At 45.0% G+C, this 12,265-nt stretch overlaps 1 protein-coding gene across 1 annotated transcript in view; it reads left to right on the forward strand.

Moving 5' to 3' along the window:
* The window catches only part of trpm5 (transient receptor potential cation channel, subfamily M, member 5), a 70,541-nt gene that overhangs the window by 44,648 nt on the left and 13,628 nt on the right, over positions 1-12,265 (forward strand). The window contains exons 17-20 of the mRNA XM_078415613.1: positions 3,065-3,317; positions 5,818-5,936; positions 9,400-9,532; positions 12,061-12,235. Coding sequence (XP_078271739.1) covers positions 3,065-3,317; positions 5,818-5,936; positions 9,400-9,532; positions 12,061-12,235 — 680 coding nt within the window. The remainder of the gene's footprint in view (positions 1-3,064; positions 3,318-5,817; positions 5,937-9,399; positions 9,533-12,060; positions 12,236-12,265) is intronic.

Consider the following 12,265-nt stretch of genomic DNA (forward strand, 5'->3'; position numbering starts at 1 on the left):
TTGGCATTCTAGCTTTCTGAACCTAGTTAAATGTGACTAGAATATTATTGCTCTGCAAAACCGAGCAGTAAAGATGATGATCAATGGTGGAGGATAAAAATATTGATGACAATGAGACGAACGACAGAGGAAAGGGAACCCAAACCGGACCAACCTTGTATAGTGTAGGAAGGAACTGCAGATGCTGGTTTAAACCAAAGATTGACACAAAAAGCTGGAGTGACTCAGCTGGACAGACAGCGTCTCTGGAGAAGGAATGGGTGACGTTTCTGGTCGAGACCCTTCTTCAGTCTGAAGATGGGTCTGGACCTGAAACGTCACCCATTCCTTCTCTCCAGAGATGCTGCCTGTCCCGCTAAGTTACACCAGCTTTTTGTGTCAATCTTTAGCCTTCAGGAAGTCAAAATTATTAAATAATATTTAAACTTTCAGCTACTCGTGTGTAAAAATCAAAACTAAAACCCTGCAGCCTGTTCCTCAACAAAGACCACTGATTCTTCCAAATCCCTTGCTTATTTGTTCAAATTATTTCTTCAATCATACACTCTGCTTTTATTCTATCTAAGTGGATAATGGATCCCATTATGAATTGAAGCTGGGTCACAGAGAGCATTTGAGAAGTACTTAGATGAGCACTTGAATTGTTTAGGCATGGAATGCTATGGACCAAGAGATGGGAGAATAAGGAAAGGTTTAGCATGGATGAGTTGGGGTGAATGGCCTGTTTCCACTCTGACCAATGTCTTGACTCTAAATTGAGTGAAATGTTAATGGGTCGGAGTGGGAGGAGCTGGTGGTGATGCCTGGGCACCTGTTGGTTTTCCATTTCCATATTTCTAGTCTTTTGTACTCTCTCTCCTCTCCCACAGCACTCCTGGTGAGTAACTGACTACAGAATGGGGACCATATGTCACCAATATTCAATGGGCAAAGGCAGAGAGAAACCACACACCTGTTTAGAGCATCTGGTGTCTCTGGCAGGAATGTGTATGGCACAGTGGCAGAGTTGCTGCCTTACAGCACCAGAGACCCGGGTTAGATCCTGACTACGGGTGGTGTCTGTACAGAGTTTGTACGTTCTTCCCTTGACCGGGTGGGTTTTCTCCGAGTGTTCCGGTTTCCTCCCACACTCCAAAGACATGCAGGTTTGTAGGTTAATTGGATTTGGGTAAAATAAAAATTATTAATTGTCCCTAGTGTGTCGGTTAGTGCTAATGTGATCGCTGGTCGGCGCGGACACGGTGGACAGGAGGGCATGGTTCCGCCCTGTTTCTCTGAAGTCTGAAGTCTGATCGAGTGGAGAACAGTTGGCTGTGGGGCCAGCCACTCTATCCAGGCAAATATTCCCACGACTACCTGTGAAAATAGTTCCACTCGAGTTGCAACCGGAATGTTCTTGCGCCACGGTGCGGACTACATCGCCCATTTTCCGATGCCTCGTAATCTTACCTGTGGCCCTCCACCTCAGTTGTAGTCCCGGAGTTTAGCATCAGGGTCCTGCTGAGCCTCTTCCTCATTGGAAAGCTATGGATGAAATCAGGATGCTCTGGATATGAATCTGGTTGCTAAACACTTTAATTCTCCTTCCCATTCCCACACTGACCTTTCTGTCCTAGGTCCCCTTCATTGTCAGAGTGAGGCTAAACGCAAATTGGGGGAACAGCATTTTTCGCTTAGGCAGCTTATAGCCCAGTGGTATGAATATTGATTTCTCTAACTTCAGGTAGCCCCTACATTCCCTCTCTCTCTATCCCTCCCCCACCCAAGTCACACCAGCTTCTCGTTTTCACCCAACAAACAGCTTACAGTGGCCTGTTTCCTTTATCATTGTTACTTTTTTGCGTATCTTTCATTCATTGTTCTCTATCTCTCTACATCATCGCCTATATCTCTCGTTTCCCTTTCCCCTGACTTTCAATCTGAAGAAGGGTCTCGACGTGAAAGGTCATCCATTCCTTCTCTCCAGAGATGCTGCCTGTCCCGCTGAGTTACTCCAGCTTTTTCTGTCTATGCTTTGTCTTGAAGGTTGCTGTGTTTGGATCCTGACGTGGATTATATTCACAAATCACAACATTTTCAGTTAAGGCCTGGATAGGTTTTGGGATTTGGGATCTTTCCAGTAGAGGAAGAGCCAAGGACCATACTGCACAGCCTCAGAATAAAAGGGTGCACCTTTAGAATGGAGATGAGGAGGAATTTCTTTAGCCAGTGGAGGCCGAGTCATTGTGTATTTTTAAGGTGGAGGTTGACAGGTTCTTGATTTGTAAGGGCGTCAAAGGTTACAGGGAGAAGGGAGCAGAATGGGGTTGGGAGGGAAAAGTAGATCAGCCACGATTGAATGGCAGAGCAGACTTGATGTGACCAAATAGCGTCGTTCTGCACCTATGTCTTATGGTTCCCTTGATCCAGTGCAGAAATGCTGAGAATGTTCAACAAACCCAGAAAATGCTGGAAACACAGCACGTCAGGCAGCATCTGTGGGGGACGGAAGTGGGGCTAATGTTTCAGGTGAGACCCTTATCAGAAATGGGAAAGGGAGAAGAAAAAGGTGGTTGTAAGTTGGGGAGATGGTAACGGGAGGAATGGTCGGGACAGGAATATCGGTGGTAGGGTGAGACTAGATTTGTCTCACCAGCGATGGGCCAGATAGGGGAGGATTTATGGACGAAGGGTGACTGGTTCATTATTGCAGACAGTATTAAAAAAATGTGGACTTGTGCACCAACATCTCTTGGGGGCACCAAGTAAGTCTTGACCATCCAGAGGCTAACCATAAGACACACACCCAGGTCTGATCACCCTGCATTGGGCCTGCCTCGACTGAGGGAGTCTTGTGATAAAAGACCGAAACACCCAGTGACGTTGAGGTACGCAACTGAAGATGTGTCTGAATGGTAGCAACATCCCCTAGTGGTCATCCCCAAGAACAACACCATGCAAGTCAATTGTAGTGCAAAACTTCAGTGATTATAACAGCCAGTCCTACTAATCAATCTGAAAGCAGCCTTGATTCATGCTCCTGATGTTTAAAATTGTAACCACTTGTTATTATATCATTTGACAGCATTGAGGCGGATGGAAAAAGACTTTGCCAAGGAAACGAATACTGGGAATTTATTATACGAAGATGGATGAAATTCTGGGGTGCCCCTGTAACTGTGTTCCTGGGGAATGTGATTCTGTATTTTGCATTTCTGTCCCTTTTTGCGTATGTTTTGCTGGTGGATTTCCAGCCTCCACCGCCCGTCGGTCCTTCTATGGCAGAGATAACACTCTACTTCTGGGTCTTCACCCTGGCCCTGGAGGAGCTGAGGCAGGTGAGCACGACAGGCCTATGTACCTTTGTGCGGCACAGTGGCGCAGCGGTAGAGTTGCTGTCTTACAGCGCCTACAGTGCGCGGGTTCGATCCCAACTGCGAATGCTGTATGTACGGAGTGTGTACGTTCTCCCCGTGACAGCGTGGGTTTTCTCCGAGATCATCGCTTTCCTCCTACAGTCCAAAGATGTACAACTTTGTAGGTTAATTGCCTTGGGTTTGGATACTTGGTTTAAGTGTAAATTGTCCCGAGTATGTGTAGGCTTGTGTTAGTGTGCGGGGATTGCTGGTCAGTGCGGCCTCGGTGGGCCTGTTTCCAAGCTATATCTCTAAACTAAACTGGACAGATATATTTCAACTACGTTGCCATCTAACCGTGGGATGTGGAAATGGGCACACAGAGTGGAGTGAGGAGGGGATGGAGACTGATGACCGTTCAGTGGTACTGACGTATATGAGCACAGGTGTTGAGCTGTCGACACTGAAAACAAAATGGCAGATTTGGGGAATTCGTAGCCAGTAACAAAATCAAAACTCCACACTGCGTTTTCTGTAAAACATCATATTTTCAGTGGCAGATGCTGTAAAGTAATGCAGCCCTAGGTTCATGTTGGTGACTGCATGGAGCAGTGATTCTCCTGTGGATCCCATCTCTGTCAGCGCAAGAGACATCTCTATCTGCAGAGGGCTGATAAATAAAAAGTATGACGATTTTTAGTTTAGTTCAGAGAAACAGTGCGAAACGACCCCACGCTGACCAGCGTTCCCTGCACGCTAACAGTATCCTACACACTAGGGACAATTTACCAAGTCAATTAAGCTACCAACCTGTACGTCTTTGGAGTGTGGGAGGAAACCGGAGATCGCTTGTTGCCTGACAGCGCCAGAGACCCGAGTTTGATCCTGACTTAGGGTGCTGTCTGTACGGAGTTTGTACGTTCTCACCGTGACTGCGTGAGTTTTCACCGGGCCCTCCGGTTTCCTCCCACGTTCCAATGACATACAGGTTTGTAGATTGTAAATTGTCCCTAGTGTGTAGGATAGTGCTAGTGTGTGGGGATCGCTGGTCGGCAAGAACTTGATGGGCCATATCCTGTTGCCTGTTTCTGTGCTGTATCTGTAAACTAAACAAATTAGTGCAAAGATGTAACTTTGAAGTCTAATAAAGTCCGATTTAACAATAGTACAAAGGTCTCCAATGATGTAGACAGGGGTTCAAGACCTTTTTGAATAGAGTGATATTAAATAAAATGAATCTTTAACTGCAGAGCAAGCTATACCAATTCATCCATCGCATTAATACCATCAAATTTGCATATTATTGACTGTGCCACAAGACTGCATCATTCACCACATGCTATCTTATCCAGCACTATCAATACCACCATATTAAAACTACCACAACAGCTCATAGTTTCAATTCCTGGTGCCAGCAGAATAAAGCAGTACAGAAACCCTCGCAAAATAAGAGCAAGGGTCAAGCACGAGCTCAAGAACTTTGAAATAAACATAATTTTAACATTACCTTATAAAAGTTCCCAAGTAACTAATACAGTGAATAACATCCACAATAAATGATCACAGGGGCAGGCAGCCGACTGGCACAACTATTAGAGCTGCTGCCTTACAACTCCAGCGACCCATATTGAATTCTGACCTTCAGTGCTGCCTGCGTGGAGTTTGCATATTGTCCCTGTGTTTACACCAGATTCTTATAAGCGCTCCAGTTTCCTCAAAGATCTCCAGGACATTTGGATTGTGAGGTTAAGTGGTTGAAGATAGAGTTAATGAAAATGTGAGACGAGATACCAGGAGAAATTAGGGGAGAAATGGTATTGCTCTGAACTGGCAGTCTTTATGAGTTGAAAAGCCTCATTTTGTGTCATAAGGAAATTAGAACTAAACTTCACACTGACTTGCACACTGACATCATTTTGTTTTGACACTGGAGGAGTGGTGTGAGTTCAGTCGAACTCATATCCAGGAAAATTCAACTGTAATACCCACAACCGCCACGAGATGGAGTTGGTCACTTGTTTTTAATAGTGAATAAAGTTATAGACAATAGGTTCAGAAGGAGGCCATTCGGCCCTTCGAGCCAGCACCGCCATTCAATGTGATCATGGCTGATCATTCTCAATCAGTACCCCGTACCTGCCTTCTCCCCATACCCCCTGACTCCGCTATCCTTAAGAGCTCTTAAAGAGCTAAGAGTTAAAAGACAACATGCTCTACAAGGGCTATAAAATGGGCAGTTCCAGCATCACTTAATTACACATACTTTGTGCACAACCTCTACCCAATACACGTCCTTAATTTTCTCATGACTTGCTATAGTTTTCAAAGCAGTGCGTTGATACGGCAAAAGCTGCTCTAGGGAGAAACTTCAACACACCGCCAACCCTGTCACGGCAGCTGAAATGAATGCACAGTTTAAATGTAATCAGTGTGATCGCACCATTCACTTCCTATAACTAACTGCTTTCTACTCTCGTCCCAGAGCTTTTTCACTGAAGGAAACACTAACATTGTGAAGAAATTTAAACTGTACGTGGAGGATTCGTGGAATAAGTGTGACATGGTGGCCCTGGTATTGTTCATAGTGGCAGTCACGTGCAGGTCAGTGCTGGGATCCCTGAAACATCCTCGTCCCTCTGTCCTTTTCAATCATTATCTCAAATCTTTTGCTGCAATCCACCCCGGAGAGAATGCGGATCCAGAACAGTTTTAACAGAAATGTGAAAGGATTTAGGCAAAGGGGGCCTATTGATTTGAGCCAGAAAGGAAACAAAGGGTTAAATGGCCTCATTTCATTTGAAAATCATTCTAAATTTGTGTCCGGAGAAGGGTCTCGACCGGAAACGTCACCCATTCCTTCTCTTCAGAGACGCTGCCTGTTACTCCAGCATTTTTTGTCTATCTAATCTGTACTTCCTCAGGAATTCCCCCTCCTCCCCTTGCAGTCATTTTGTTACTTCAAATTCACTTGTATTTAACTGCATAACTAGGAACTACTTCAATAAATGTTCATAGTTGAGTTGAGTTTATTGTCACGTTGCCGATGTACAGTGAAACGCTTTTGTTGTGCCCTAAGCAGTCAGTGGAAAGGCAATACATTGATTACAATTGAGCCAATCACTGTATACAAGTACATGATGAAGGGAATAATGTGAGTAATGTTTAGTGCAGTTTAGTTTGGGGTTCAGGCTTGTAAGTAAGCATGCCTTGTATATGTACACCCCTTATCTAATCCCAGGATTCCAATCTGGCCACCGGCCCAATTCCAGGGAGCAGGCCACCAGCATTCTTTAGTTTACTTAATTATGCATCTCTTGGTGCCTATTCATGTCTGGAATGCACAGGAAGACAAAGTGAAGTGGTTTTCGTTTTTCTGTTCGTATTGTTGTAGCAGCTTCATGAACTTCTTCATGCTTGTTCAGTCACCGTCTACTTCGGATAATAGCTATCTCTGTGTTTAAGGCTGGTAGAGCAAGACACATTAATGTTGAGTCTCGAAAGATACAAAATACTTGTGTTTCACTTTCACGAGGATAGAAATTACTCCTCTAACTGGTTTCACCTCTTGGGTGTTATCCTGGCTGTTGGTTATCACAGTGCCATCTGCTCTTTAAAGTAAATTCAAACTAGTTGTTGGGCTCCTGCATTTCCTTACTTCCCAAGCTGTCTCTGCGGAGTTCAATCCTGACCTCCCAAGCTGTCTCTGTGGAGTTGTCTTCTCCCTGCAACCGTGTGGATTTTCCCAGAGATGCTCCAGTTTTCTCTCAGATATCAAAGGCCCGTAGTTGGCAGCTTAATTGTGCACTGTAAATTACCCCTTGTACAGTGAACAGGTAGGGTGTGTCGTAGAGCAGAGAGATCTAGGAGTGCCGGTACATAGTTTGTTGAAAGTGGCGCCACAGGTAAATAGGGTGGTCAAAAAGGCTTTTGGCACGTTGGCCTTCATCAGTCAGAGAACTGAGTAAGTATAGATGTTGAAAGGTCATATTGCAGCTGTATAAGATGTTGGTAAGGCTGCATTTCGAGTATTGTGCTCAGTTTTGGGCACCATGTTATAGGAAAGATGTTGGCAAGCTGGAAAGGGTGCAGAGAGGATTTACCAGGATGTTGCCAGGACCCGATGATATATAGGGAAAGGTTGAGCAGGCTGGGACTCCATTCCTTGGAGTGCAGGAGGATGTGGGGTGATCTTATAGAGGTGTACAAAATCATGACAGGAATAGATCAGGTAGACAATAAGTTAATGTGATAGGAGCAGAATTAGGCCATTCAGCCCATCAAGTCTACTCTGCCATTTAATCTTGGCTGATCTATCTCTCCCTCTCAACCCCATTCTCCTGCCTTCTTTCCATAACACCTCACCCTAGTGGAAACATCCTCTTCACATCCACTCTATCCAAGCCTTTCACTATTCTGTAAGTTTCAATGAGGCCTCCCCACATCCTTCTAAACTCCAGCGAGTACAGGCCCAGCACTGTAAAATGCTCATCATATGTTAACCCACTGATTCCTGGGATCATTCTCGTAAACCTCTTCTGGTCCCTCTCTAGCGCCTACACACCCCTTCCTCAGATATGGGCGCCAAAATTGCTCACAATATTCCAAATGCGATCTGACCAGCACCTTATAAAGTTTCAGCATTACATCCATATTTTTGTATTCAAGTCCTCTCGAAATAAATGCTCACAAATAAGTTTGATAATACTTTCTCTTATCGTGTAGAGGTGTATACGATCATGAGGGGAATAGGTAGGGGGAATGCACCATCGTAGGGGAATCACGAACCAGGAGACATAGGTTCCTATTAAATTTTTCCCCCTCACCTTAAACCTGAGGGGTAACTTTTTCACACAAAGGATATGAAACGAGCTGTCAGAGGAGGTAGTTGAGGCAGGTTGTACGGCAATGTTTAGGAAACAATTCGACAGGTACATGGCAAGGACAGGTTTAGAGGGCAATGGGCCTAACTTTTGTACACAGAGTGGTGGGTGCTGGGAACTTGCTGCCAGAGGTGGGGGTGCAAGCAGGTTCGAGAGTAGCATTTAAGGGGCTTTGATATGCAGGAAAGCAGGGAAATGGTCAAATGCAGGCAGAGGAGAATGACTTAGCATTATGTTGAACACAAATATTGTAGGCTGAGGGGCCCTTTTCCGCGCTATGGCTTTCTAAGAGTCACGCTGCAATTTTGTAAAGCATCAGTTAGTTAGGTGACAGTTAACGGTATATAGTTCTCAAACTAGAGGGAAGAGGCAACAGAAAATTGAGGGGAAAGGTTGACAGGCTGAACAGTTGAGGTGCCCTGCCTGGAACGCACTGCTTTACACGTGAAAAGCTGCAACCCTTGACTACAGACTGAGAGCTATGTGTCATTTAATGGACAGTAGTTTTGGTTGGGATGGGCTGTATCTACATGTTAGGCTGAATGGCCTCTGTTTGCTGCAAATTTGAATCATTATTTCAATCGTAAATTTCAAAGATGCCATGATTTGTTATGATTGATGAGTTGCTGGTGGATCTACGATTATTTTGAGGTTGAATGGTTGTCTAAATTATTCTCATGACTAATAGAATCACACGTGTTGTGCGATGTTTATAGTCTCAATATTCAACTGAAATAGCTAAATTGTGTAGGAAAACTCCTACCTTGGGTAGGTTTGCGAAATGTCCCGTATTAGCCGGGACATCCCGTATATTGGGCTAAATTGGTTTGTCCTGTACGGGATCGCCCTTGTCCCGTATTCAGCCCGGGGGGCGCTGTTGGCCCTTTAGGCCTGGACAGTGTAGGCCCGGAGGCCTGTGCGCTGCCTAGCAACCTGCCTCCCGGCCCGGGCAGCCGCCATTGGTGGAGCGGGAGCATGTGGCCGCTGGCTGGGTGAGGTCACGTGGGGCGGTGACGTCACATTTTGTCCCTTATTTGGGAGTGAGAAAGTTGGCACCCTAACTTTGGGCAACTTGAAGATGTGTTGTGGTGGGCCAGTGCAGACCGTACTCCACATTATGTGGGCCTGTGGCCTTTTCTGCAGCGGTGCTTTTATAACCAGGGGCGTGTTCCTTTCTCTTACAGAATGTTTTCCGTTACGTATGATGCTGGCCGCACAACATTGTGTCTGGATTTCATGGTGTTTGCTCTGCGACTGATTCACATCTTTGCCATCAATAAGCAGCTGGGGCCGAAGATTATTATCGTGGAACGAATGGTAGGTGTTTGAGACCAACAATGTATCTCACAACCAGAGTTAGTATCAGAAGGCTATGCTATTTATGTTTCTATTTCTCTTTATTGAAATATGAAATGGCCAGTTTACAATGGACAAGAACTCGAGGCTTGAATTACTGAACTTCTACACAATGCCTTGGATAGTTCCGGACTTGTTGCCCTTTCAATGTATCAGGGCGTGTTATTAGATGCATGTGCACAACAGCTGAGTGAAAGCAGGATTGGGCATGGTTGCTAGCTTGTCCTTGTACATTCATGTGTCTATCTAAAAGCCTCTTAAACACCACTATTGTACATGGCCTGGCAGCGCTTTTTCCAGGCACCTATTACATTTCCTTTCAAACTTTCTTTATTGTCTACTCAAATGAGATCCCCAGTTACAGTATTTAAATGTGGCGCCTCTGGCAAGGCAATGCCAGAGGTAATTAGACTCTCTTATTGGATATGGTCCTAATACTTGTGCGGTGCATGTAGGAGCCATTTACACTTAAATTAGTTACTGTCATTATATTATGGTCATGTTTAATATTTCTAGTTTTTGTCTTTTTTGCATGCCTGTGGGTGTGATTTGATACGTAATGGGGAGTGTCTACATCTGAGGAGGCTAACGTAGCGAAGGAGAGTCATAGGTAGTGTAGCCACGGGGTCAGTTTAGACGGAGGATGGAGAGAATAGCTTTTCACCACGACCACACAGTAACGACCACAAGGTCTCAACTGTATTGTTTGAAGAAGAAACAGTTGATAAGAACAAAAAGTTATGAATTACTCTTTTAGACAATAGACAATAGACAATAGGTGCAGGAGGAGGCCATTCAGCCCTTCGAGCCAGCACCGCCATTCAATGCGATCATGGCTGATCACTCTCAATCAGTACCCCGTTCCTGCCTTCTCCCCATACCCCCTCACTCCGCTATCCTTAAGAGCTCTATCCAGCTCTCTCTTGAAAGCATCCAACGAACTGGCCTCCACTGCCTTCTGAGGCAGAGAATTCCACACCTTCACCACTCTCTGACTGAAAAAGTTCTTCCTCATCTCCGTTCTAAATGGCCTACCCCTTATTCTTAAACTGTGGCCCCTTGTTCTGGACTCCCCCAACATTGGGAACATGTTTCCTGCCTCTAATGTGTCCAATCCCCTAATTATCTTATATGTTTCAATAAGATCCCCCCTCATCCTTCTAAATTCCAGTGTATACAAGCCCAATCGCTCCAGCCTTTCAACATATGACAGTCCCGCCATTCCGGGAATTAACCTAGTGAACCTACACTGTACGCCCTCCATAGCAAGAATATCCTTCCTCAAATTTGGAGACCAAAACTGCACACAGTACTCCAGGTGCGGTCTCACCAGGGCCCGGTACAACTGTAGAAGGACCTCTTTGCTCCTATACTCAACTCCTCTTGTTACGAAGGCCAACATTCCATTGGCTTTCTTCACTGCCTGCTGTACCTGCATGCTTCCTTTCATTGACTGATGCACTAGGACACCCAGATCTCGTTGAACTCCCCCTCCTCCTAACTTGACACCATTCAGATAATAATCTGCCTTTCTATTCTTACTTCCAAAGTGAATAACCTCACACTTATCTACATTAAACTGCATCTGCCATGTATCCGCCCACTCACACAACCTGTCCAAGTCACCCTGCAGCCTTATTGCATCTTCCTCACAATTCACACTACCCCCCAGCTTAGTATCATCTGCAAATTTGCTAATGTCATCTGCAAATTTCCTAATGCTACTTTGTGCTACTTTAATAAAGGCCAATTAATCAAGAAACAGCATTTGGAAGATTTGTTTTTGTTATCCCAGAGTGCGGTGTGTGTGTAAGCTATACCTCCACCACATTCCCGAGCAGTAATGGCTATTGAAGTTGGACTTTGAGAAGGTATCGAAACTGCCATTACAGTGCAGATAGACACGAAGTGCTGGAGTAACTCAGTGGGTCAGGCAGCATCTCTGGAGAAGAAGAATGGGTGATGTTTCAGGTCAGAACCCTTCTTCAGACTGAAAGATAGAGAAGTGGAGAAGGAATGATCACTGATTACAGGCAAGTGTTAGGTTCTATTTGGAACTCTTCTGAAAATGAAGCAATCTATACTCATGTATTCATCCAAGAAATTGAATGGTGTAAATAGTTCTTGAATGAAGAAGTCTGAAGAAGGGTCTCGACCCGAAACGTCACGCATTCCCTCTATCCAGAGATGCTGCCTGCCCTGCTGAGTTACTCCAGCATTTTGCTATCTTCCGTGTAAACCAGCATCTGCAGTTCCTTCCTACACATTCAGTTAATTCAGCAATGATTAGCGAATGAATAATAGTCTCCCACATGTGAGAGGTTGATGTTGCTCATAGAGCTATACCAAGGGAGAAATGCATGTCCACAAACCATTCATGCCTGCAGCGACACCATAAAACACTCAGCAAGCAGTGGACATTTTAAGGTTTTGTGTGTTGAGTCGGGTCCAACTGACACCTGTCTCCTTTCCTCCATCTCGACCACCAGATGAAAGATGTCTTCTTCTTCCTCTTTTTCCTGAGTGTTTGGCTTGTTGCCTATGGGGTGGCCACTCAGGCACTGCTGCACCCCAACGAGACTCGTGTGGATTGGATCTTCAGGAACGTTCTCTACAGGCCTTACCTTCAGATATTTGGCCAGATCCCACTGGATGAAATAGATGGTAGGTAACTAAATTCTGGTTGCGTCATCA

Source organism: Rhinoraja longicauda, chromosome 18 (genome assembly GCF_053455715.1).
Source record: "Rhinoraja longicauda isolate Sanriku21f chromosome 18, sRhiLon1.1, whole genome shotgun sequence".
Lineage (NCBI taxonomy): Eukaryota > Metazoa > Chordata > Chondrichthyes > Rajiformes > Arhynchobatidae > Rhinoraja > Rhinoraja longicauda.